The sequence below is a fragment of the Fundulus heteroclitus genome, chromosome 5 (genome assembly GCF_011125445.2).
Source record: "Fundulus heteroclitus isolate FHET01 chromosome 5, MU-UCD_Fhet_4.1, whole genome shotgun sequence".
NCBI classification, from domain to species: Eukaryota; Metazoa; Chordata; class Actinopteri; order Cyprinodontiformes; family Fundulidae; genus Fundulus; species Fundulus heteroclitus.
In genome coordinates, this window is record NC_046365.1 from 42,991,562 (window position 1) to 43,017,581 (window position 26,020).

Consider the following 26,020-nt stretch of genomic DNA (forward strand, 5'->3'; position numbering starts at 1 on the left):
TCAGAGGAGCTTCCGAAGAGCCTCAGAAGAGCCTCTGAGGAGCTTCAGAGGAGCTTTAGAGGAGCTTCAGAGGAGCTTCAAAGGAGCTTCAGAGGAGCCTTAGAGGAGCTTCAAAGGAGCTTCAGAGGAGCTTAAAGCTGAGGAGCTTCAGAGGAGCTTCAGAGGAGCTTCAAAGAAGCTTCAGAGGAGCCTTAGAGGAGCTTCAGAGGAACCTCAGAGGAGCCTCAGAGGAGCTTCAGAGGAGCTTAAAGCTGAGGAGCTTCAGAGGAGCTTTAGAGGAGCTTCAGAGGAACCTCCTTCACTGCTTATTGAAATCTTCATGTCTGAGGATCTTGTAAAGGACCCAGTAGAAGATGTTGAAGAAGAGGAAGGCCAGAGGGAAGCCGGCTCTCGACACAGTATCGATCTTTTTGGCTCGGTCGATGAACAGCTTCCTCATCTCCTCCAAGCTTTTACCTCCTCCTCCTCCTCCTCCTCCTCCTCCTCCTCCTCCTCCAGGTGGATTCTGGGAAGCGTTGGCGGCTCCGCCCGGCGTGCTCAGCACCGCCACGGCGTTGTTGGTGCTGACTTTGGAGTCCTTGGTGCTGCTGGGAGTGGACGTCACAGCAGCGGTGGAGGTCGGCCGGCTCTCAGGGACCTCCCCTTCCTGCAGGAGAGATGAAGAGGAGGAGGAGGAGGAGGTTAAATCTGAACCTGCTGCTGAAACTGAGCAGGAGTTAAAGAGACAAACATTTCTAATAATAATTTAATTTAAGAGTATTATTCTTGTTTAATGGAGGCTGAGGAAGATCTCGTTAATCTATCAGGTTTCTCTGCAAACATCGCTGAGACCTGAGAGAACCACCTGGGCGACACATTTAGCTCAGAAACACCGTTACTTTAAACCAGGGGTGGTTTTCTGCTGCCCCCCCCCCCCCCCCCCCAACAAAATGGGTCAGAATGTAACTTTTATTGTTTTCTGTTTTAAAGCGCTGAAGCTGTCGTTTCTGAAGATTACCCAGAATCCCTTTCAACATGTTTAACATATACATTATGTGGGTCCATTTCTAACATATAACTACGTTTTCTAACAACTAGAAAGGTTCAACATCGCCACACTTTTTAAAACTTTATAATATTAACGATATAAAAGGTTTTTAGCCCGACTCATACCTGCAGTCAGCCTTAAACTAATTATGAACCTCATGTGGCAGAAATAATATAAAGCCATTAATATTAAAGACAAGCTTCAGTTACAGCAAGTTTTGTACTTTTTCAGGAGTTTATTAAAAATATTGATCATAAAAGTGACTGCAGGCACAGACCACACAGCAGGGGGCGCTGTTGGCACATTTAGGACTCCATGGGCTTCATGACAGGAGCCTCTTCTGGTGTCAGATGTAGAAATCAGCCCTAAAACACAAATCTGCAGGTGGGAAATAGACCCACACAAGTTCTGCAGGGAATGCAAGACCTCCATGCCTTGCAGCAAGAAGGTTGCTGGTTTGAATCCCAGCCTGGGGTCTTTCTGCAGGGAGCTGCATGTTCTCCCTGTGCTTACTGGAGTTCTCTCTGGGTACTCCGGCTTCCTCCCACAGTCCAGTCAGGGAGGAACGGGACACGATTCCTGCAAACTGTGGTGAGAAACCCAGAATGTTCGACCCACGTCAAACCGGTGGTTCCAGAAAATGAGGATTTAAACTTCTGAATTTGAAGAATAATTAGTTAATTTTCTCTCTCATACTTCAGGGAAATTAAATCGTTTAGTTTCTCCTAACTGACCCCAGAACAGCTACAAATCTTATTCTGCTGCGGTTTTATTGGCTGTATGTAAATATTTGGCTTCTGGGAATTTTAAAAGGTTGGCAGAAATTTAAACCATAAAGGTTTAAAAATAAAACCAACAACTAACCCTCTACCCCCCAAAGCAAACTGCAGCTTTCCTGTCTGGCCACTAGGGGGCAGCAGTGTGTGACTGGTTCTGTTTCACCACGTCACAGGAAGCAGGTTCTAGGCCCAGAGTGCTGAGGTTAACCAGACGTCTGAGGCGTCTCTCTGTGGTTTAGTTCATCAGAACATCAGCGTGAAGCTGAGCGACGCAGCAGAAACCGGATCTCTGGCGGTACCAGGCGCTGGACGGTTCTGTTTCTACTGGTCAGTCAGACCCGGTGTCTCAAAGAGGCGTACCTGAACACATAAAGGTGAAATAATTGGACACCGTGTCTCACAGAACGGGTCTTTGTCCCATTTCTGGCTCCTTAGTTCTCCAACATTTGGGTCAGGACTGCAGGTCCGGTCAGGCCCAGTTCAGCACCAGAAAGATTCTGGACATCCTGGAGAAGATGCGGTTCTGAAGGCACCAGATGTTGCTCTAAAACTTTTCTGCACTAACGCTGCCATCAGAGAGAACAGTACCGGTCCATCTGGTCCATGAAGGTCCAGAGTCCTCCTCTGAGGAGAACATCTGGCTTCTTCTCCGCTCAGTAAAGGCTGGACAAAGGTTCTCCAGAACCCTGAGGTTCCGTCAGCTGTTGGTGGTTCTGGTTCTGGGTCCAGAAGCGTCTAAAACTGATTTAGGAGTCAGGATCACAATCATCTCTCTCTAAAACCTTTAAACTCATCTGTGAGGATAAGAAGCTTTTGTTCCAGATGATTTTGGGATTTAGTCTGAAATATAAACATAAAACGTTCTGCTAAAGGGAAATATTTCATTTAAAAGATTTATTTACATTTCCTGGTGGTCAGGAAGCTGATCCTCAGCAGGTTACAGCTGAGGATCAGCTTCCTGTTAGAGAAAAGCTGAAATGTTAACTTCTGCTCTGCTTCCTCTCAGGTTCTGCTTTCAGGTCTCCAGGAGTTTAAGATAAGAAAGTCTTTATTGGATAGTTTCACACTTTCATCAAACGTTCCTAAAAACCCTAAAGTGGGCCGGCGACCCAGACCGAGTCCAGCATCTGGTTCCCATTCGTCCAGTGAAACCCGGCAGAGAGCGGCTCTGCCTCTGAAAGCCGGCCTGATCCTCTCCAAACAAAGAACCAAACACGTTCTTCCTTTGTTTGGAGAACCTCCTGTCAGGGAAACAGCTGAGGACGCTTAAACACTTCATGCCCACCAACATGCCGTCCCACCACAGCGCTGCAGTAGCAGCAGGCGTCCACACGGGGGCGCTGTGTGCCTGGGAGCGCTTGATTTGCCCACCTTGGTCTTGGGGCGGTGCTGCCGTCTGAAGCGCAGAAGCTCTTTGTGCTGCCGCGACACGAAGTTGACGGCGGCGTACTCCAGCAGGGCCGAGAAGACGAAGAGGAGACACACGGCCATCCAGATGTCGATGGCCTTCACGTAGGAGACCTGGAGGCACACAGACACATGAGAGAGCAGCAGCAGAACCTCCCTGCACCAGAACCAAGGTTCTGATGGTCTTAGTCCAGAAACACAGCGTCACAGTTACTGAACGTGAAGAACTGAAACCCCACCATCTAAAACCTGTAGAACCTCCTCCAGCAACATTTGAAGCTTGCTAAGGTCTGGACTTTGACTAGGCCATTGCAGAACCTGCTGCTGTGTTTGGCATCATTGTTCTGTTCATGACCCGGTTTGGTCCAAGCTTCACACAGATGGCCTCACACTGACTCTTTGCAGAGGAGATGATGGTCCACTTAAGATCTAATGGTAGAACCACATGGTCCAGATCATCATTCCTCCACCACCGTGCTTTGCTGGCTCTGGTTTCCTCCACCATGGTTCTGTCCATCATGGTCCTTCATCTCTGGTCTCCTGGGTTTCATTTCTCTGAGCTTCCCGCTCTGACATTGGGCAGAACCTGCTGGACGTCCATCCTGCTGAATCATCTTCCTCTCTGCAGGATGAAGGACCTCAGGTCTGCTCAGAACCAATCAGCTGCGACCGATCTGCTGCCTGAACCAATCAGCTGCGACCGACCTGCCGGCTGGACGCACCACAGAGTGCAAAGTGCTGTTCAGCTGCAGAAACATGAGAAACCTCCTAAACATGCGTGTTCGCTCTGAGGACTCGTCCTCGGCAGTTACGCAACCGTCTCTCCTCATGCATACACGATACCAGAACCGGGCCGACGGGCCGTTTCCCGCTCCAGCGCATCCTGACGAGTGGAACCAACCGTGCACGGCATCCATAATGGAGGCCTTCCCATCTTTTACCTTCAGCCCTACAAACCTGCAGGTTCTGAAGGCCCGGCCCGGCCCGGCCCGCTCCACATACAGGAACATCTCCAGCTCAGGTTCAGAGACTCTGGACCAGAACCAGGATAAATGACTCCACGTCGCCCCCCTGTGGCCACTCAGAGACGGCCTCAAAGTGAAAGAAGAAGGTTTCAGGTTCTGCGGCGGTTCTGTTCGACCCGGAGACAAAAAAAGCCGCAGCAACGTAACGGCTGCTGGTCCGGCTGTCCGGGTCAGAACCTTCCCTCCGTTCATGTTCTGTTAATAAAGGACGTTAATGATCTACAGGGTAAAATCATTTTACAGAACTGAAATAAGTTTTCAAAACCAGAACCGGGTCAAGTTTGGATTTATAAATACCGGCTCAGATATATACATACACCCCCACCAACACCGGGTCAAAGATCCCACAGAGCGGAGAACCCGCTGCTGGCATCATTCTGGCCGGCTCACCAGAACCGGACCCAGGTTGTTTGGCCCTGATCAGAACTTCAGGCCCGGAGCGTGTGAAGCAGGCTCGGTACGGTCCAGATGGACCCGAGCAGCAGCTGGCACCTAGGTTTGCTTATGCTTTGGGCCGGGCCGGTCTGAGGAATCAGTGAAGGATCAGGCCAGAGAAAAACTCCAGAACCGCAGCAGAACCTCGGGTCCAGACCGTGTTCAACAGAAATATCTGTGGTTAGACGTAGAGGCGTCGGGTCCAGAACGCTTGTTCCAGAACCGTTCTACTGTACCCGCCCTGAGCCGTTCCTGCAAACAGAACCTGAGAACCGACCCAGAACCTGACAGACCTTGGGCAGCGAGGTCCTGGACCCGGAGCTCTGCGTGGTCATGGTGAGCACGGTGGTGATGCCCAGCGCCACGCGGGCCGGCGCCGCGTCCATGTTGATCCAGAAGGAGACCCAGGACAGGATGACGATGAGCAGGGAGGGGATGTACATCTGGATCAGGTAGTAGCCCATCTGCCGCTCCAGGTGGAACCGCACCTCGATGCAGGTGAACTTCCCTGCAACACAGCGGGGGGTTAAACGCCACGCTAACAGGTTCTGGAGGCAAAGAGGGGAACAAGATAAATCTGGGTCGGAACCAAACTTCATGTCTGCTGCTCTTTGGGACCAAATGAAACTTTTTTTTTTACCAGTTTGATGAATTTAAATATCAACGTTTCTGCTGCGTCCAATCAGAGTTTACAGACCCAAACGGTGCTGAGCCGCTGAGCAAGGCAGCATGAAATGTTCCCGACCCAACAGGTAGCTGCCGGTTCTGCTGCAGATGGTTCTGAAGAGGTCCAGATGTTTCTGTTTTCAGGCTGCCTGGTCCGATCTGGGAGTTTCTGAGATGCTGCTAAAAACTTCCTGACTTTTACCATCTACCATAGAAAGTACTCCTGGGTCAATGTGAGCTTCTGAGCTTTCTGTGTCTCTGCTCTGTCTTCTCTAACATAGAAAGTACTCCTGGGTCAATGTGAGCTTCTGAGCTTTCTGTGTCTCTGCTCTGTCTTCTCTAAGCCCCAGTGGGTGGAGGCAGATGAGCGTTCACACTGAGCCTGGTTCTGGTTCTGCTGGAGGTTCTCCTCCCTGTTAAAGGGGAGTTTTCCTCTCCACTGTCGCTTCATGCATGCTCAGTATGAGGGATTGCTGCAAAGCCATCAACAATGCAGACGACTGTCCACTGTGGCTCTACGCTCTTTCAGGAGGAGTGAATGCTGCTTGGAGAGACTTGATGCAACCTGCTGGGTTTCCTTAGAGAGGAAACTTTCTCACCAACCTGGAGGATCTGATGGAAGCTGACTTTGGAAAGAACCTTGATGATGATGTGATGTTAATTAGAGCTAGAGAAATTAAACTGAATTGAATTTAACTGAATTTGTAATGATCAGGACAACGACTGATCCAGAACCTCCTGCTGCTGGACCTGCTGGACCTGCTGGACCTGATGGACCTGCTGGACTTCTGCCCAGCGGCAGCAGAACCATTTCCATGTGACCGAGCATGAAGGGCCACCTCCTCCAGGGCGGCCCGGTCAGGTCCAGTTAAGTCGTCCAGGAGGTTCCTCCTGCTCTGAGCTTGGTTCTGAGCGTGTTTACCGGTGTTGTAGTGCTTGGTGCAGTATCTCAGGTCCGACTCGTCCTTCAGGATGAACTGCGGCAGCGTGAGGCCCTCGGCCACCTGGACCGGCCCGTTCTCCTGCCACTCAAAGATCAGGTCGTTCATGGTGTAGCCGACTGGAAAAGGCAGAAGAACCGGGTCAGAACCAGAACCGGAGGGCTGGTCAGTCAGACAGGAAACAGTTTTATAGTCAGACTTTAACTCAGGAACATAGAGACGCCAGAAAAGTATTCACCCCCTTACATTTCTTCTCTTTTTGCGTTTTAAACACACGACTGTTGATATCAAAGATATCCTGAGGAAATAAAACGTTTATTCTTCAAATATTGACTGAGAAACACCAGATAGTTCACCTCTGGACCGCTTGGAGTGGCCTAGTCAAAGTCTGAACCTAAGCCTCAGAGTTTGTCCTCAGCGACGTTAAAGAGTCCGGACCGGGTATCAGAACCACTTGATGGCAGCAGCGGACCAACAAGCAGTTCTTAGACGTCTGAGAGGGAAAATACTGTTTTATTTCTCTACTTCTGACAAACAGACGATCAAACTGGACTTAAAACAACTTCACATAGATGTTCTGGTTCCAGCATGTTTCTCCATGGTCCAGGCTGCTGGGTCGTGGTTCTAACCAGGACCAGAATAACCGAGTCAATTAAAGAGTCTTTTCATGGCTCAAATGGTTCAGTCTGCACATATTTTCACATTTTATCACAGCAGTTTTTCATTTTTCACAGTTTAGACGCACTAAACAACACCAAATAAAACCCCCCGCTGCTAAAAACCGTACAAATCTAAAGAATCTGGTTGAGTTTCTCTTTAAAACCTGACCCAGATTCTACTTATGTCAGGAACAAAAAAGGAAAACGCTCTCAGCATCATGACCCAACCTGCTGCTCAGAACTTCAGGCAGAACTTAAAGGTGCAGCGTTTTAAATCTGCTGACATCTAGTGGTCAACCTGGGAACAGCAGCTGCCTCCAGATTAATAATAATCACCTTTATTATCATTGCAACAGACATTCCAATATAATGTCTTCTCCGTATTTAACCATCATTGGGGAGCAGAGGACTGCCACGGCCCCCGGGGAGCAATCTGGGTTTAAGGGTCTCGGTCAGGGACCCAGAACCCAGTTGGACCCAGAACCCCCGGGACACAAGCACAATGCTCTACCCACCAGGCCACCACACCCCCAGATCGCCCCAAAAAGCCCGACACCGGACCCTGGAGAGGGGGAAGAACCGCTCCAGTGAAGAGCCTCCGCTGATTTATTCTGCCAGCAGGTTCCTCTACAGAACCTTTAACGGCTTTAATTGTCCTTTATGTTTGGGCTTCTGTGGTGTTTATGAACCTGAAGGTTCCACATGAGTTTCTGCTCATACGGCTGATTTAGAGGCTGAGTGCATCTACGCCCTGCAGGGTTAGCCACGCCTGCCTGGATGTGACCATCTGTATGCAGGATTAACCGTCCTGCAGCAGTCCGCCTGGATCTCTGGATCTCTGGATCCCTGGGTCTCTGGATCTCTGGATCTCTGGATCTCTGGGTCTCTGGATCTCTGGGTCTCTGTGTCTCTGGATCTCTGGGTCTCTGGATCTCTGGATCTCTGGGTCTCTGGATCTCTGGATCTCTGGGTCTCTGGGTCTCTGGATCTCTGGATCTCTGGGTCTCTGTGTCTCTGTGTCTCTGGATCTCTGGGTCTCTGGATCTCTGGGTCTCTGGATCTCTGGGTCTCTGGGTCTCTGGGTCTCTGGATCTCTGGGTCTCTGGATCTCTGGATCTCTGGATCTCTGGGTCTCTGGATCTCTGGGTCTCTGGGTCTCTGGATCTCTGGATCTCTGGGTCTCTGGATCTCTGGGTCTCTGGGTCTCTGGATCTCTGGATCTCTGGGTCTCTGGATCTCTGGATCTCTGTATCTCTGGGTCTCTGGGTCTCTGGATCTCTGGGTCTCTGGGTCTCTGGATCTCTGGGTCTCTGGGTCTCTGGATCTCTGGATCTCTGGATCTCTGGATCTCTGGGTCTCTGGATCTCTGTATCTCTGGGTCTCTGGATCTCTGGATCTCTGTATCTCTGGGTCTCTGGATCTCTGGGTCTCTGGATCTCTGGGTCTCTGGATCTCTGGGTCTCTGGGTCTCTGGGTCTCTGGATCTCTGGGTCTCTGGATCTCTGGGTCTCTGGGTCTCTGGATCTCTGGGTCTCTGGGTCTCTGGATCTCTGTATCTATGTATCTCTGTATCTCTGGGTCTCTGGGTCTCTGTATCTCTCTATCTCTGGATCTCTGGGTCTCTGGATCTCTGTATCTCTGGATCTCTGTTCTCGTCTCCTGGTGTTGGTCGGGTCCGTTATGGCGTCACGCAGCATGCGGCCTCGTGACGCAGCAGCAAATCCTCTGCAGTGGTGTTTCCATCTGGAACCATTTTTCTTTCCACCTCCAACCTCCAGCCGGTCCAAATCTACTTGGTGCTTCGTTTTCTGCTTTGGAACCATCCAGGTTCTGCTGGGCTTTTGTTTATTTTACCAGTTTATTTTTGTCATGAGTATAAATCAGCGGGAACTAAAGCGCCTCCAGCGGCGAGCTGCAGGACTGCCTGTCAGCCTGGACCTGCTGCGGTTTGATTCCCACTGACTGAATCCTGCCTTCTGTAACATCTCTGCAGCTCTTAGAACCTGCAGGGCCTCCTGGTGAAGGCAGGAACCAGCTGATGGTTCCGTAGAGGCCCGGGGCCACGCATTAAGGAACCCGTCTCAAGACAACAGAGAGACGCCTGCAGCTGCTTTAAAAAATCTCGTCCTTCACTTCAGATGTTATTAAACACATAAAACCTCCGTCTGTCGACTCGGAACATGTTCTGCCGGTTCCACCAACTGCATCCATGTTAATACTTTAAAAATAAACCTGATTGTAATTAGAATAACGCGTTGTGTCAGCAGCTCTGCTGCAGCTTCCCTCCCAGAACAACAAAACATTTCTGGGAATAAAAATGAGTTTTCAGACATTTTCAGACCAATAATAAATGGATGGATGGGAACCAGAGACCCGGGGAACCGGGGAACCAGGGAACCGGAGAACCAGAGAACCAGGAAACCAGAGAACCAGGGAAACAGAGAACCGGAGAACCAGGGATCTTCCACAGTCAGGCCGCCTCACCAAGCGTCTCTTTCTGAAACCACTTCTCTCTGTTGAGCTGAAACGTTCCTGAACTGTTCCTCCATCGCTTCTTGCCCCCTGGTCCAGTTTGGGGACTAGATCTGTCCAGAACCAGCCTCTAAGAACTGAAAGAGAGGAACGTCTCACATTATCCAGCAGAGACAGGATGCAGGAAGGAGGATCTGCTCCTTAGAACTTCAGACATTTTTCTAAACTCTTCACTTTCTCCACACGATGAATCTTTTCATCACTGGAAGCTTTTTCTCTGATTAATTCGTCATCGTGACGCGGAACAAACTCTCAGTGATAAAAATAACCTGAGCCTCATGTGGGACTGAGAGCAGGTCTGAGGGGGGGGGGGGGTTACAGACGGCCAGCAGGACAGACACAATCTGATTGGATGAAGGCTGAGTGAGTCACGGCGACGTGTTTCAGCCCAGCGGGGTTCTTAAAGGGGCAGAACGTCATTATTTGGAGGAGAGGGAGGTTAGCCGCCATGTTCCCTGCGGCGCTGCAGCCGCCTGGTTTCTCCTTCACGTGTTGATGAGCACGCGTTCATCCTCCGTGTTTTAACCCTGGCTGCTCGCTCCACCCTCCGTGGATCAGGTTTGGAACATGTGAACATGCAGCAGCGAGCGGATAACTCCTGGTTACCATGACGAACTGATGCGTTGCATCATCGGGTCTGACCTCCAATCAGGACCCACACATCCTGGACACAAACTGTTTAGACCGTCACCTCCAGGTGGCGCCACAGAGACAGTTTCTACCTCCAGGCTGACTCTGATGGACACCCAACGGCCAGAGGAACCAAAGTGACCCCCCCCACCCCCTCCCCCGCCTGTTTCTGCTGCCGGTCTGTGGCAGAGCGGCGGCGTCTCTACGCTCACAGCCCGGCGCTCCTGCAGGACTCACAGCTCTCCAGCTGCATGATGCACGTCTGGACGTCCATGGGGAAGTTCTTCAGGTCCATGGGACAGGACAGGGTGAGGGTCAGTCTGAGGACAGACACAGAGAACCAGAGTGGAAATAACAAATAAACTCTGCAGGTAAAATCCTCACAGAACATAAACCAACATTTGGTAAAAAGCCTTCGCTGTTTAATCTTTCAGAGAAGTGACGACAGCGTAAATCATCAAAACATCCCTAAATGGGAATCTGGAGTCAGTCATTCCATTTTTTAGGCATATTTAAAACTTTAATTGAATGTAATTTATGTGCTGTGTTCCCAGACCAGCCTGGTTAATGTGTTGCATGTTATTCTGCTCTGCACGGGTCGCTGTGCTCCGGCTTCGGGTAATCATGCATGCTGAGAAGATGAAGACCCTCAGAGTGGAACAACATGAAATATTATTCCTGCTGGTCGTAACGCAGCGGATCAACGAAGCAGCAGCAGAGGTTCTGCTCATCCTGAGGCTCCGGCCTCCTCAGAGAACACCGAGCCAAGCTTCGCTGCTCAAACCAGAGAACGTTAAAGTTTATTTAATGCCAGCCGGACCGGGCCTGCAGCAGAACTCACCTTATGGAGTACAGAACGTTTCCGTTCTTAAATATCCTGAGGAGCTTGTTGTCTGTGGTGACTTCATGGAAGTGGGCACCCTTCTCGTTGGCAAAGAACAGGTCCGGCTTCCAGATGGAGTCCAGCATGGACGGGTCCAGGTCCAGCGAGTCGTCGGGGTACTCGGCGTAGGCCAGTCTGGGGTCGTTCCACTGCTGCCGCAGGAAGATGTTCACGCGGTAGTCCTGCAGAGAGAGGCGCATCAGCACGGCGCCTTAAAGCTGCTCAGGCCGGTTCTCATCTCCAGGGTCTCCTCTGGGACCTATCAGAGGACTGAGCTGAACATCGTCTCTGTAGACGGTGTTCAGCTCAGTCCTCTGTGAATCCTCCTCCTCACAGGATTCACAAAGCAGACGGCGCTAATTACAGGCCGGCACCACGCCGTCCATCACGCTCAGCAGATGTCATCAGGTTGATTCTTTCCTCACAAACTCAGTCTGACCTTCTGACACAGGAAGTCCCAGGAAATAAATGCCAGACAGGAAAAGACGAGAACGAGCTCATTTAACCGCCCTGTGCTCCACAAACATGACGTTATTTTTCCTGAATATGAAGCGGCTGCAGCAGCTTTGGTGCATCGTTCTCAGACTGTCTGTGGTTGCAGGCGTCGCCCACTTCCTGTTGTCAGACAGGTTCAGGTTTGCTTATCAGACAGCAGTGATGAGAACGCTGCTGATGAAAGGGAACATGAGGTTCATTAGTCATCTAACCAGCTCTGTGTGTGTTTGCAGCTGAGTGAGAACATTATTTACTAGTAAAGTGAGGACTTTGATGGACCTTTTATTTGGTCGTCACTTTTTTCCGGGCTCAGTGTTAGGACTAAGGTGAATGGAAGTCAAGGCACCGTCTTCCTTTTGTGTTTTAAACATGTGTGTGTCTAAGGAACGGATCTGGATTCACTTTAATTCCAGATTAAAACAAAAATTAGGTTTGATATGACTGAAGACTCCCAGCAGGCACTGCAGACTGTAGTGAACCTCACATTCACCATTTCCTCTAGCAGGAAGTGACATCACTAGTCTTCCACCTCACTGCACCACAGCTGAGCCTGGAGTCAACCTGTTTATATAAATTAGTTTAATATAATATTTAATTTAATAAAGGCTGCAGAATAAGGAGGTTTTATTAAAGCGGATGTCTGAGTTTGATGCACAGAGGGAGAAAAACAGGATTATTCTGTTCTTCAGCGATCTGCTACGGTTAACTCTGGTTTATTCAGTGTGGACAGAAAAACTTTAAAGAGTTTAGGAAGCTTCGTTTTCACAGCCTCAGACAATTTAACTGAAATATTTCAGCTTGTTTAGTGTTGCCTAAACAAATATCATTATGACGTCACAGTCATGTTGCACATTAAAGGAACTAAACACGTATTTTGACCATAAAAAGATATCACAACAAAAATATGTATTCATCTTCAAATACAACAATATATGCCAAGTGTTTGTCTTGATGAGCATCTCCTCTTTACATGTTTATGGTCCAGAAATTATTCCTTCAGTTTGTTTTTATTCAGTTAAAAAACATTTTGTCACATCCATGAATTGATTTCTTCTATTTCTATTTAAGCTTGAAGTGATCTGAGCTAGAGGAGCATGTAGATCTAGAACAGGAGGAACCCAGGATGGAACCTTGGAGAACCCCACATGTGATTTATGTCGTCTCTGATGTAAAGTTACCTGCTGACACTAAAAGTCCTTTAAGTAGGATTTAAACCAGTGGAGAGCTGTAGCAGAGAGGCCGACCCAGTTCTCCAGATGTTCTACCAGAATGGAGTGATCCACAGTATCAATGCTGCATTGAGGTCCAACAGAACCAGCACTGAGGTCCATCAGAACCAGCACTGAGGTTCTGAGGTCCAACAGAACCAGCACTGAGGTTCTGAGGTCCAACAGAACCAGTACTGAGGTTCTGCGGTCCACCAGAACCAGTACTGAGGTTCTGAGGTCCAACAGAACCAGCACCTTGATCAGGGCGGTCTCTGTACTGTGGTGAGGAAACCTGACTGGAGAACATCAAAGCGGCTGGTCGTAGTTAAGAAGGTGTTTAATTGTTGAAACTCAGCTTTTTCAATAATCTACTGATAAAGGAGGTTTGAGATGGGCCTCAAGTTCTGGAGTAGAAGTTTGTCTAAATTGTTCTTTTTCAGCAGTGGTTTGATAATTGCTGTTTTTAGGGACTGGGGGAAAACACCTAACAGAAGGGACGTGTTTATTATCTGAGTCAGATCAGACGCTATGACAGGCAGAACGTTCTTAAAGAACGCTGTGGGTAGAACATCAAGACAGCATGAGGAGGAACTGCTGAGTGATCTGCTCTAAGCTTTTGTGGTTTATTTGGCTGAAATGGGACATTTTGTCAGAAGTAGTTCCAGCTGAATAAAGCATTGGTTCTGGAGCTGGTGTGGATGTACAAAGTGATCCTCTAATTTTTAGGATTTTTTCAGTGAAGAAGTTAGCAAATTCATTGCAGGCCCTGGTGGAGTGGAGTTCAGAAGCCACGGACACAGGAGGATTTGTTAACCTGTCGACTGTGGAAAATAAGACACGAGCGTTATTAATGTTTTTCTTAAAGGGGAAGTCCGGTCAACAAGGAAAAATCAGGGTATCATTAGCTATAACTAAAACTAATACGTTTGTAGTTATTTAATGAACTTATCTTTAATCAATAAGAAAATAAAAACATAAATTGTCGTCTGAATCACTGTGTATGGGGGCTGACATTACTGCCCATATTTGGGCAGTAAGGGGCGTTTGACATCACATCCTGGGGCGTGGAAAAGCGGAAGCGGCGACAGCATTTCTCTCCGCTTTCCATGCAAAGTCAATAGGAGCCGTTCTACACAGCTGCCATCATCAATAATTATTTCGGATTTCCAGAGGACTTCACCGCTGACATTCCCAAGAGCTTTTGCTGAAGCAACGATGCCCACGTGCATGGCCATCGGATGTTCCAACACAACTGGTAAAAGTAGAAAAAACATTGCTTATTTCAACTTCCTGATTCATGAGCCACCGGGCTCGTTGCTGGATTGCCAACTTGAACAGAACGGATTTGCCATCTAACTTCTGGCCAGAGAGAAAACACGTCATATGCAGCAACCATTTTGAAGAAGAATGTTTTGAACATGACATGAGAGCGAGGATTTACAGTAAGTTATTTTTTATTTTAGAATTTTTTAGTATGAATTTGCGGGGATGGTCACCGAGCAGAGGGGCGGAGGGATACCACATGCGATGTGGTATCCCTCCGCCCCAGCATGTGCTGGAACGCTCTTATATTTTAATATTTATACAATAATGACCACCTGCCCTATTTACTTAAGTCACTTCAGCGCGATCTCTCCTCCGCTGTGTGTGTGTGTGTGTGTGTGCGCGCTCCCCTGCAGCGCCGGCAAAGCCGTGCTGCGGCGGAGCGCGTGCACACACACACACACACACACACACACACACACACACACACACACACACACACACACACACACACACACGCGCGTGTATACATATATACTGTAGGACCCGACTGAGTTTGCACTGGAAATAGGTACGCTGGATTCCGTCAAAAGTCCGGTTTCTGTCAAGAAACTCTTCTAAAAAAATCCATATCGCTATCAGATGATGATAGCTCCACGGAGCTCTCATCACTGTCACTAAGTACTTCATCACTCTCTGCTTCGTACAGAGCACCAGTCGTCACCATGTTGGACAAAAGTGCGCCGTGACAAACAGAGCGTTGAAACTTGCTCAACTGAGGGTCCGCCAAGTGACGTCAAAAAATGGGAGGTGACAGTACTATTCTTGACCAAGATGGATTCTTCCACATAAACATGATTAAATGAAAATTATTCATAATTTAAAAAACGTATAATTTTTTGCACAGTATGTAGTAGTTTTATATTTAAAGTACTTTCAGCAGTTTGAATTCTGATTTTGACCGGACTCCTCCTTTAATGATCTCAAAGAAGAAAGATTCTCTTGCATTTTTCAGTTGTAAGTTATATCTGTAAAGTCTCTCTTTATAGATGTCGTAGTGAACCTGGAGTCTGTTCTTTCTCCACCTGCGTTCAGCTTTCCGACATTCCCTTTTTTCACCTCTAACTGCTGGAGCATTTCTCCAAGGAGATTTATTCTTCCCAGAAAGAACTTTCACTTTAACTGGAGCAATGCAGTTAATGATGTCTGAGACTTTAGACTGAAAGTTATCTACTAGCTCATCTACTGAGTTGCAGCCCAAGGTTGAAGTAGCAGAGTAAGCTTGAATAAAAGTTTCCGTGGCATTGTCCTTAAAGGTGCGTTTTCTTACGATGTCCCTTTGGCTAAATTAAATTATTCTTTCAAAGTTAGCAGAAAAGTGATCAGATAGGTCAACATCAGTGTTTAACATGTTGAGTTAAAATGTTTCTAAGTGTTTCTTTTGCTCCTCTGTCTTCAACGTGAAAGTTAAAATCTCCCACAATAATTAAACGCTCCTCATCAACACATCAGTGCAGCAGATCCTTGTTTGCAGGAAGAAAGGCAGATGTTCCAGCGATCAGCCTCGACTTCTATCTACACATCGTCTCTAAGCTGCAGCCTCACAGATCTCCAGCTCGATGTTTTCATTCCTCTCACGCTTTCAGAGGGTCCTCCAATCTCAAGCATTCAGAGCTGAGCAAAATACTAATATCTCTGACTGAGCTCTGCTTCCTCTGTGAGCTCGTTGCTTTAGTTCTGCAGGCGTGGAGGTCCCGGCCGTTTGCAGCTGTGGCCGATAGACCCTCTGTGCTCCAGCTGAGCAGCGGCACACAGAAACGAGCCGATGAGCATCAACAGCTGATGGAGGAGGCAGAAAGTTTCTCACTGGGTAGAAAGGAAACTGCAGGCCTCGTCAGGATGATCTGGGTGAGAAGCAGGAAGCAGTCTGCAGACAGCAGCTCTGAGAGCATCAGCTGAACACGGCGGTTAACTGGAAGCGATAAAGAGCGTCTCACACACAAACCCACAGAGGATTAGGCGGGTTGGAGCGACTGAGCATGCAGATGGAAAGAGGAGCGTGTAAATGTGTCGCTGCTGCAGAGCGCCCGGCTCTAAGCCCTCTGTGAGCCGGCTGGGAACTCTGAGTCTCCTGGTTTCCTCCTCCGTCTTCCAGGGATGGGACAGAAACCAGCGGCGTTCCCAGGGAAAACACGAGGACTCTGGTTTATGGAGAACATCTCTGGTCAGGTGATTTAGCACCGTGCAGCAGAAACCAGCAGCCTCACGGCGTTTTGTCCCATTCTTCAGCCTCCAGCATCCTGAGAGTGAATAACTCCCACATCAGCTGATGTTCCCGCTGACCTGCTCCTGTTGGAGAAGCATGCTGAGAACGTTGCAGGGTTACATCACCGCTCTGATTCGTTTGGTAGAGGACATCAGAGCAGATGAAGACGCAGATGGAGGCCGGGGAGGAACTTCTTAATCCTTCTGCGACATATGGCTCTGGACCTCTGCTCTGCTCAGACTTCATCTCTCTGACGTCTGCAGGTCCACGTTTTGATCGCGCTCTGCGCTCAGCGGGTCCGACTGGCTTTAACCCATGTACTGACAAGCTGGGACCTCTGATCGTTCTCACACATTTATAACAGGCTGCAGCAAACCTGTGGCGTCAGCGTCTCTCAGAAACCAGCAGGAACCAATCAGAGCCTTAAAGGTGTCCAGAGAACTCCACCTGAAGCAAAGCAGGACTTTAGATCATTGATTTTTATTAACCAAAGGATTCAGATGGAGGCTTCTCTATAAGATGGAGGTGTAAGGTGAAGGTGCTGTGGGCAGCTTTGCATTGGGGGGATTAGCCAATCAGACGCGGATGTGTGCTGTCTCCAGGCAGAGTTTCCTCTGAGCGAACTGAGGAATGAGTTCAGGCAGCTGCAGGATCTTCTCGCTGACCTCAGGTTGATTCAGGGAGACACCGGTGCTGGTCCGCCACCTCCAGCGGCTCTAAGAGGGGCAGCAGGCTGACGTGATGTCGCCGCAGATTATCATCAGGACCTGTTGCTCATTCTCAGGGTAGAAACCGGAGACCCACTCAGTTCATTTCAGCTCAGGAGGTTCTGCTGTTGCTAGAAGCTCAGATTGAGACGGATTAACTGAAGCAGAAACACCAAACCACAGAACATCTTCAGGAACCGTTAGCTGGACTTAGCCACAATGTTTGATAGCTAGGATCAACTGGACCGGATTCATTATATATCACCTTCAATTAAACGGATGTTTTTTTGTTTTTCTTCTTGTGAAAACACCTCAAAACCATATTTTTAAATTGGCTCCATAAAATCTGGACTATTACCACCTAGACATTATATTCCCTGGGTGATGATTGGTTTTCAAAGCTTAGTTCTTATTTAGTGGAAACATTTCAGCTGGAAGATCCAACAGAACTTCTTCAATGAGTCTGTGGGCTCCATGTGCTGAAGGAAGGAGGCTCAGATCCTCACATCTTCTCCTAGAAGGCAGCAGTATCAGGCAGGATGCTGATGTTCTGGTAAAACAAAGCCGAGGGAAGCATGTAGAATAATATGGACCTGAGAATAAAGCCCTGAGGCTCTCCACAGACAGCAGGAAGCTGGTGGACAGCGAGTTTAATGCTAATCCAGAGAAAATCTGACTGTTCATATTGAAACTCAGATGTTTTGTTGTTTTCCTCGTATTTCAGGGAGTTTAAAGTCAAACTCTGTAGGTTTCTTCAAACATTCTGAGTCTATGACCAAAAACCAAAACACGATGATTTTAACGTTCATTTAGAACCTTATTTTGAGGAAAGCTAAAGGCAGGACTCTTAACCACGTGAGCGCAGCATTCGGCCTGTTTGTGCTGAAAAGGTTGTGTGCATTCTGCGACCTCAGCACCCTGAGGGAAAATGACTCGGACATTTAATGTTTTCTGTATTTATTTACAGAATGGTTGTTTGTGTGTGAGTGGCCTGGGCGGGGGTGCAATGTAACGTCAATAATGGGTTTATAATCGCATCGTAGCGTTCTGAATACCAAAGTGGCTAAAGGTTCCCAGATCTCCCAGGTTCTGAAGGACAGGATCCAGAGCTTCATGGTTCTGGAGTTTAATTGGTTCTCGCTTTAATTGACAGTGGATCCAGTTTGGTGGAAAAATCTTGCATATTTTCTATCAACAGGACAAATTTCAGATGAGTTGACTGATGGATACTTCTGAGAATTTATTCCCAGATTTCTCAATGTTTCCAGAATAGAAATTATAATTTTTCTTTATATAGAAGATAAATTAAATAAAAAAAAAAAAATCAAAGAACGCTGTCCTTTGTTGAACATGCATAATAATATTATTTATTATAAAAACGTCACTGCATCTGCTAATCTGACCTAAAGGTTTTTATACTTTGCAGGTAAACAAATAAATTAACTAGAGAGCAGATGACGGTTTACAGAACTTTATTCATCTGAACTAACACAAGGTACTTTTGGATCTTTTACAGACAGAAATGACAGCAAACATCAGAAATGGAGGAATGGTGGTTTTTGGCTCATTTACCTTGAAAACAGCAAAAGAGTTCAAAGATTAATTTGCCTGCAGTCATCATCTGAGGCCAACAGCCAAAAAACACACAGAAAGCCAGAGAGACACGTTAGCGGGGCCGGCTCAGCGGCGTGTCGACACAAGCTGCCATGAAAAATTCATCCGTGTCCGATAAATAATGAAAGTAAACTGAAAGCAATCTTTTCCATCTGAAATTTTTCTGACGGGTTGTTCTTGGCAGGCAGAGCCGGCAGCGCACAAAGGCAAACACACACACACACACACACACACACACACACACACACACACACACACACACACACACACACACACACACACACACACACACACACACACACACGCTTGTTTTTAATCACTCACTGAGAACCTTGCCGTGACTTCTCTTTCTGAGGACTAGCCCTGACCCTAGAGACGAGACATTTGTTTATTGTATTTTATTTAATTTTACTTTCTGAAGAAAACCGGGAGAGGGGTTGAAACGTTGTATTTTGTTTATTTGTTACTTCAATTGAGAGACTTTCTTAGTTGTATTTAAAAAAAAAAATCATTTTTGACTTTTAAGAGATGTTTTTTGAAAAAAATAAATATTTTTCCTGGATGTGTGGTCTGAGGTCCGTTATGGGAGACGTCAGCGTGCCCATCATCACCCCAGGGACCGGGGTTACAGCGGTCCATTAGCTGGATGAACTGAGCACCATCCATCCGGTTCCAGAGGGAGAACTTCCTGTTTCCTAATGCTAACCCTTAACAGAACAGGACCACAGGGACATACAACACTTAAGATCACACCCAGAAACACCAAACCTCACATCACGGGAGCAAGGGGCTCTCAGAAGAGCTCCCCAACCTCAAATCTACCGTCGTCTAACCAGCAGATAACGGCTCAGTCATTGTTATCATGAATAATGACAATGACACACAGTATTACCAACCTCTGGAAGCACTCCTTGATCCAGAAACTCAGGTCCTAGTGAATAACCTTTGCAAACAGTTATAGAAACAAACAATAATTAACAAAAAACTAACAGACACAAACCCAACTACAGCCTGCTACTTTTATCCGTTACCCAGAATTAACCCCTCAGAATGGGCCAAAGCTCACCGCATCCCAAAGGCAGAGCGATCGTCTCAGGCTGTGGCAGCGAGTCTCAGTGGTACCGACTGACCACTATCTGAACCCACTGTCCACCAAACAGCTGCATTAAAGACGCCTCTGACAGAGAACAGCACTCTATTCACCACGGGACCAGAGAGCCTCTACACCAAGCTTTGTGAAACTGAGAGCTGCTTCATTGATGTTGTTTCATACGAAGGGCTACCTGGACTGACATTTGAACTAGAAGAGTCAGCGTTCACCTTAACTGTATGTAAATAAATAAATAAATAAATATATTTATGTATATGGTAAATTTTAAATCTATATAAATGCAAGTGTGACTAAAGAAGAGTAGTGGAGTAAATTAGAGTTTTGGTGGTGGACTGTGTTTTTTATTTTAGAACAGGCTTGTGGACACCACATGAGGTCCTCGAGGGCTACTTAGTGCCCACGGGCGCCATGTTGGTGATCCCTGCTCTACACCAACACTGAAAGAGACAGGGGGACTGGAAGAAATCCAGGAATGCTTTACTAACAACCCCAAACCCTCCAGACCAGACAGGGAGATCCTGGAACGCCTTAAATTGAACCTGCAGTGCAACAACTTCCTGTTTGATGATCAGTGGGTATTAAGGACACTGCCATGGCAAAAAGATTCCTCCCAGTTCTCTGGAAACAGGAGGCCTTCCAGAAATGCTTGAAACTATCAGAAGCCTACCACCACTTCTTGGATGACATCTGGGGCATCTGGACTCCTTCACCCCCCCCCCCCTGAATAGCCACCACCCTTCCATCAAAGCACAACCCACAATGGACCTAAAACAGGTAAACTTCCTGGATAAAGGTGAACAATTTCACACCCCTGGGAAACTGGAGAGCAAACTCTACTTCAGACCAACAGACACAACCAGCTTCCACCCAAAACACAAAGCACACCTCTACAGGTATCCTAAAATCTCACACGGTACCAAAGAATCTGCTCGAACAGGGACCAAGCCACCAAAATCCCGTTCAAAGCTGTAAGCAAACGGTAGTTCCTCAGACAACTCCTACGAAGCACCAAAAGGGAAAGTTTTCACCAAACGAACCAGCTAAGACACCACAAACCAAAAATTGATTCCACTCACAGGATCTACTCCATCCTCACAGGACAGAACCACGGACAATTTAAACAAACTCCCAGCTTATTTCAGTCTCTGCTTTCAGATCCTCCTGAAAGCAGAGACTGTAGAAACATCTCAGCCTCCAAGATAATTTGCTTTTCTCAGGCAAGCTCTTCAGACGTGGCTGTTTATGCCAACACAGCAGAAAGTAAATAAGAGAACGTGTACTGGAGTCCGTATTGAGGTGAAAAGGAGGCTTATGCCTCTAAACCACGAGCCGCTCATACTCCATATTCATTTTTCTGTAATTCAAATTTGATGGAAATTATTTTCGGGGGGTGGGGGGTCTAATGGCGGCCAGGAATCCCCTGAGATCCTGCAGGAGGAGGATTTAGTTTCACAGGTTCACCTGGACGATAAAACCCTCAGACTGCACTCAGGAAAGGAAGCAGATTTCTGGTTTTAAAATTTTTGGTTCTAGACACGCAAATGTGAATACTAAGCAAGCAGCAGCTTGTGTGAAGCCTGGACAGACTCCTGGACCACTTTAACGTATTTGCTGTCAGAGTGGCTAAACGTCTTTGGAGCACATCTGCTATTCCTGTCTGCCCGTCTGTCTCCTCAGATCTCCATCTCCGTCTGCCCGCCTCCATCATTACCTCGTCTGGCTCCAGATTCAAGACTCTGCTTTTAAAAATTAAACCTGAACACATGAACAACCAACACAGTTACGGCGGTACCTGAGGCGGTTAATTGGCGCAGTGGCAGATCGCTGGAGGTTGTTTTAAAGTTCCGGACTGAGGCCAGAAATCCTCCTGAATGCAGGGAATGAATCACAGCTCAGCCTCTTTGGATCACCACAGAGGAGGGCGGACAGGAAGAGACTGCGGCCATTTTTCAGAAATAAAACACCCCCCGGTTACATTGTGACAGAAAACGATGAAATCAGTGACATCCGACACGAATGGGTTCTGTTTAGTTTCTCTTCCTGCAACAAGAAGCAGCATGAGCTGCAAACCAGAAGAGAAAAGCCCTGACATCTTATGAAGACGAGGAGAAGGTACTCCTGGTCTGGCGTTCTGTTAGCTGTGACATCATCAGTGGAGGCAGAAAACTTTTCTTTTTGACAAAAATTATAACTGGTGACTCATGTTACTCTCAGCTACCTTTATAGTTTTACTGCTATAGGCTTAGGCTACTGGAGTATATCAGGATCTAATTTTCTCACTATATTGAGTTCTACTGTTCTTCAATTATGCATTATGTGTTGTCATTTCTGCTTTAACTTTCTGTTCTCTCTCTTTTCTCTTCATAGTAGGTACACCTGGTCTGGCGTTCTGTTAACTGTGACATCATCCAGAGAAGACGGCTCACCCGCTACTACCATCTAATGTAGAACAGATTACTAGATCAATGTGTGCTTCTGTGCTTTTTTGTCTCTCTTGTTGTGTCTCTGCTCTGTCTTCTGTAACCCCAGTCGGTCGAGGCAGATGACCGTTCATACTGAGCCCGGTTCTGCCGGAGGTTTTTTTTCCCGTTAATGGGTGGTTTTTCTTCCCACTGTCGCTTCATGCTTGCTCAGTATGAGGGATTGCAGCAAAGCCATGTACAATGCAGATGACTCTCCCTGTGGCTCTACGGTTCCCCAGGAGTGACTGCTGCTTGTCAGGACTTTGATGCAATCAACTGGTTTCCTTATATAGGACATTTTTGACCAATCTGTATAATCTGACCCAATCTGTATAATATGATTGAACTTGACTTTGTAAAGTGCCTTGAGATGACATGTTTCATGATTTGGCGCTATATAAATAAAATTGAATTGAAATATAAATAAAATTGAATTGAATTGAATAGATCATCCTCTATTACCATCTAACATAGAAAGTACTCCTGGGTCAATGTGAGCTTCTGTGCTTTCTGTGTCTCTGCTCTGTCTTCTCTAAGCCCCAGTGGGTGGAGGCAGATGAGCGTTCACACTGAGCCTGGTTCTGGTTCTGCTGGAGGTTCTCCTCCCTGTTAAAGGGGAGTTTTCCTCTCCACTGTCGCTTCATGCATGCTCAGTATGAGGGATTGCTGCAAAGCCATCAACAATGCAGACGACTGTCCACTGTGGCTCTACGCTCTTTCAGGAGGAGTGAATGCTGCTTGGAGAGACTTGATGCAACCTGCTGGGTTTCCTTAGAGAGGAAACTTTCTCACCAACCTGGAGGATCTGATGGAGTCTGACTTTGGAAAGAGACTTGACATGATGTGTATCATGAATTGGTGCTATATAAATAAAATAGACTTCAATTGAATTGAGGGGAGACTGGAGGGACAGGTTGGGTTTTATGGAGGTTAGAACCATTTTGCTGCTGAGCCGCTGACATTTAGGCGGGTTGGTTTCTGTGATTATCGGCCCAGAAAGTGATCCCAGCAGCCGGGGAAGCACAGAGAGCTTACTTCCTACTTCCTAACGCAGCGTCTGAATGGATGTAGATAGACTTCCAGAACATCGCAGACAGCAGGAAGCATACCAGCGCCACCAGGTCCAAATAAAATCCTAACATCCAATCTGGCTGGAGAAGAGAAAGCTGAATAAATAAATGCTCAGCACCAAACAGAGACTGTTTTTATGTTTCCATGAAGAAAGTTTTTAGAACTAAAATGTTAAACTCTTTGATGTGCTGCAGTCGAACAGTTCTGGGCCTCAGAGCTGCGGTTCTTCCTGTTCTAAATGTTGCAGGTCATAAATAAGCAACCGCACACGTTAATTAGGAGAACGCTCCAACGCTGCCCTCAGAGACAACGCTGTCTGATCCGTCTGCAGCAGCCTGTCTGCACATTACAAAACTACAGATTTATTCATATAATTCTGTCAACAAGCTGCAAAGTGCAAAAAGCCTTTCAGTGCTGCAGAGGAGATGCACACGACATCTCCATGTTTAATGTCCCAGCAATGACACGGAGCCCCCCAGGGTTATTAGGAACGCATCAACTTATTAAAGTGCTGAAAGCACAGCTTGAGGAAAGCATGTTTAACAGGATTTTCTGGGATTTTAAGGTTTCTGTCACTCACCATGGTGGTCTCTGCGATGGAGCCGAAGCTGTTGATGAAAATGTTGCAGGAGACGTTGACTGGAGGACCTGCAGGAGGGAAAACCATCATTACACGGAGGTAAGATGATCTACACAGACACACAGGGTGGATGGTGGTCTTCCAGGAAGGAGAACCACCCAGTGCAGCAGAGACGGATGTTTGCATGTTCATCCAGGGGTTTGGTCAGTGGAAAGTTGGTGCTTACATTTTTAACAAAAGGGTTTATCTTACGGCACTAGAGTTAATGTTTATATCGATCTGGGTTTTATTTTATTTAGCCTTTATCTAACCAGGCGAGACTACTGAAAACTAGTTCTCATTTACAGCATTGACCCAGGCAGTTATTCTTTCAAAGCTGCTTTAGAGAGAGAACGGCTGCAGGGGGAAAACAAGCTCATCCCTGATTGGCTGGAGTTAAATCAACAAAACATCTGGAAAATATTTTAAAAGTATGAATGAGAGGGATGAAATGTGACGACAGGAGGGATGAGAAAAGGCAGAAGGTGGGGAATATAAAACATGATTAAATGTTTAACAGAACAATGATCAGATGTTGGGAGTAAGAATGAACTACCTTTAAAATTGGGTCTGATGCGAGCGTCGTACCCGGACGTCCGTCCCATCAGTTTGTCCAGAAAGTCGGAGGGAGACATCGGAGCGTGCCGTGTCCTCGCAGCGCCGTCCATCTCCTTACACCGACTCACGCTGTCAGGAAACAGGAGGAGTCAATCACCTGAGAGGTGACTTTAATGGCTGTCATCAGCAGAGCGCCCCCTGCTGGCTACACTGTCCCTGGTTTACGGCTTTTTAAGTCTGTCGTGGAGAAGTTCTGGATCTGTCTGGGTCTGTAGACGGTCAGTCAAGCTACGGCTACAAGCGAAAATTAAATGAACTTTTTTCACTACTCATCATAGTTTCTCACTTTGTCACTAATTAGAATTTAAAATTCTTCTTCTAACGTATAAAGCCCTTAATAATCAAGCTCCATCATATATCAGAGCTCTGATTACCCCGTATGTTCCTAACAGAGCACTTCGCTCTCAGACTGCAGGTCTGCTGGTGGTTCCTAGAGTCTCTAAAAGTAGAATGGGAGGCAGATCCTTTAGCTATCAGGCTCCTCTCCTGTGGAACCAACTCCCAGTTTTGGTCCGTGAGGCAGACACCCTGTCTACTTTTAAGACTAATCTTAAAACTTTCCTTCGTGACAAAGCTTCTAGTCAGAGTGAACTGAACCACTGGAGGCTGGTCACTGTTTGCTCGACTAACTCAACAACAACAGGTTTGATCATCTGAGTAAAACGGAAATGAATGGATGTTTTTATTTACGCTGATTTTTAATAAACAGGAAGCCATGTCTGAGGCTCTAAACCCGTCATGGATGATAACGATCAACACCATGAATATCTCCCAGCATCCTGTCCTGGTTGTTTTCCTCAGAAATCATCTAGGTGTGTGCTGACCTGTCAGGTGTGTGGTTCATTGTCCCGGCCCATCAGAACCATTAATGGCATGTTTGGGTCATGATCTCATGAGGCCATCAGGCTAATCACATAACCCCCCCCGCTGCTGACATTTAACATCACGCAGCCTGTGTACCTGCATGCGTCTCCTGGGCTGAACGGGTGGAGAGCTCTAAATGCCACCGTGAAGCCTGATGATCCTGAAACGGCTCTCCTTCATGTCCGTGTTTGTCTGCTGGGATGAGGAGGAGCAGCAGAAATAACGTCCGAGCTCAGAACAATGCCCCCTTCATCCCAGAACATCCAGGCGTACTTTCATCAACCTTTACTTTGGCATTTGCAGGAGACACTTTTCGCTCCAGCAGGGATGAATGTTTCAGAGAACCCCTGAGAACCGTCTCTAAATACAGAGACACGCCGTCCAGAACCAGGAAGAACCGGGTCTGAAGAGAACAAAGCTGCAGGAGGAACACATCTGTTCAGCTCATGATCCAGAAAACGTTTCATCTGAGCTTCTGTTACCTGAGCTACGGTGGCCCTGAGGGGACAACAGAAGCCCTTAGTTAGTTAGTTAAAGATCAGTTTGGAGCACACAGGTGTCTCCTGACCCAAAACCACCTGAAGAACGTCACCCTGCAGAGAAACATGAAGGGAACTTCTGCATGTCCTCCAGAAGACCTCTAGAAGAATGTCCTCTGGACGGTGGAGAAACCAAAACTCAACCTATGAGCAAACACCTCATTTCCTGAACCCATCATCAGCACCGCGCTGTGATGAA

General features: G+C 47.3%; 1 protein-coding gene across 1 annotated transcript in view; it reads right to left on the reverse strand.

Annotated features, from left to right (window-relative positions):
* Positions 1-257: 257 nt before the first annotated feature.
* glra3 (glycine receptor, alpha 3) overlaps positions 258-26,020 on the reverse strand; it is a 45,474-nt gene continuing 19,711 nt past the window's right edge. Inside the window, exons 2-9 of the mRNA XM_036137648.1 lie at positions 24,357-24,487; positions 23,762-23,829; positions 10,943-11,166; positions 10,339-10,421; positions 6,262-6,399; positions 4,967-5,181; positions 3,178-3,327; positions 258-646 (exon numbers count right to left, since the gene is read on the reverse strand). Of these exons, the coding sequence (XP_035993541.1) occupies positions 299-646; positions 3,178-3,327; positions 4,967-5,181; positions 6,262-6,399; positions 10,339-10,421; positions 10,943-11,166; positions 23,762-23,829; positions 24,357-24,487 (1,357 nt within the window). The 3' untranslated portion in view covers positions 258-298. The remainder of the gene's footprint in view (positions 647-3,177; positions 3,328-4,966; positions 5,182-6,261; positions 6,400-10,338; positions 10,422-10,942; positions 11,167-23,761; positions 23,830-24,356; positions 24,488-26,020) is intronic.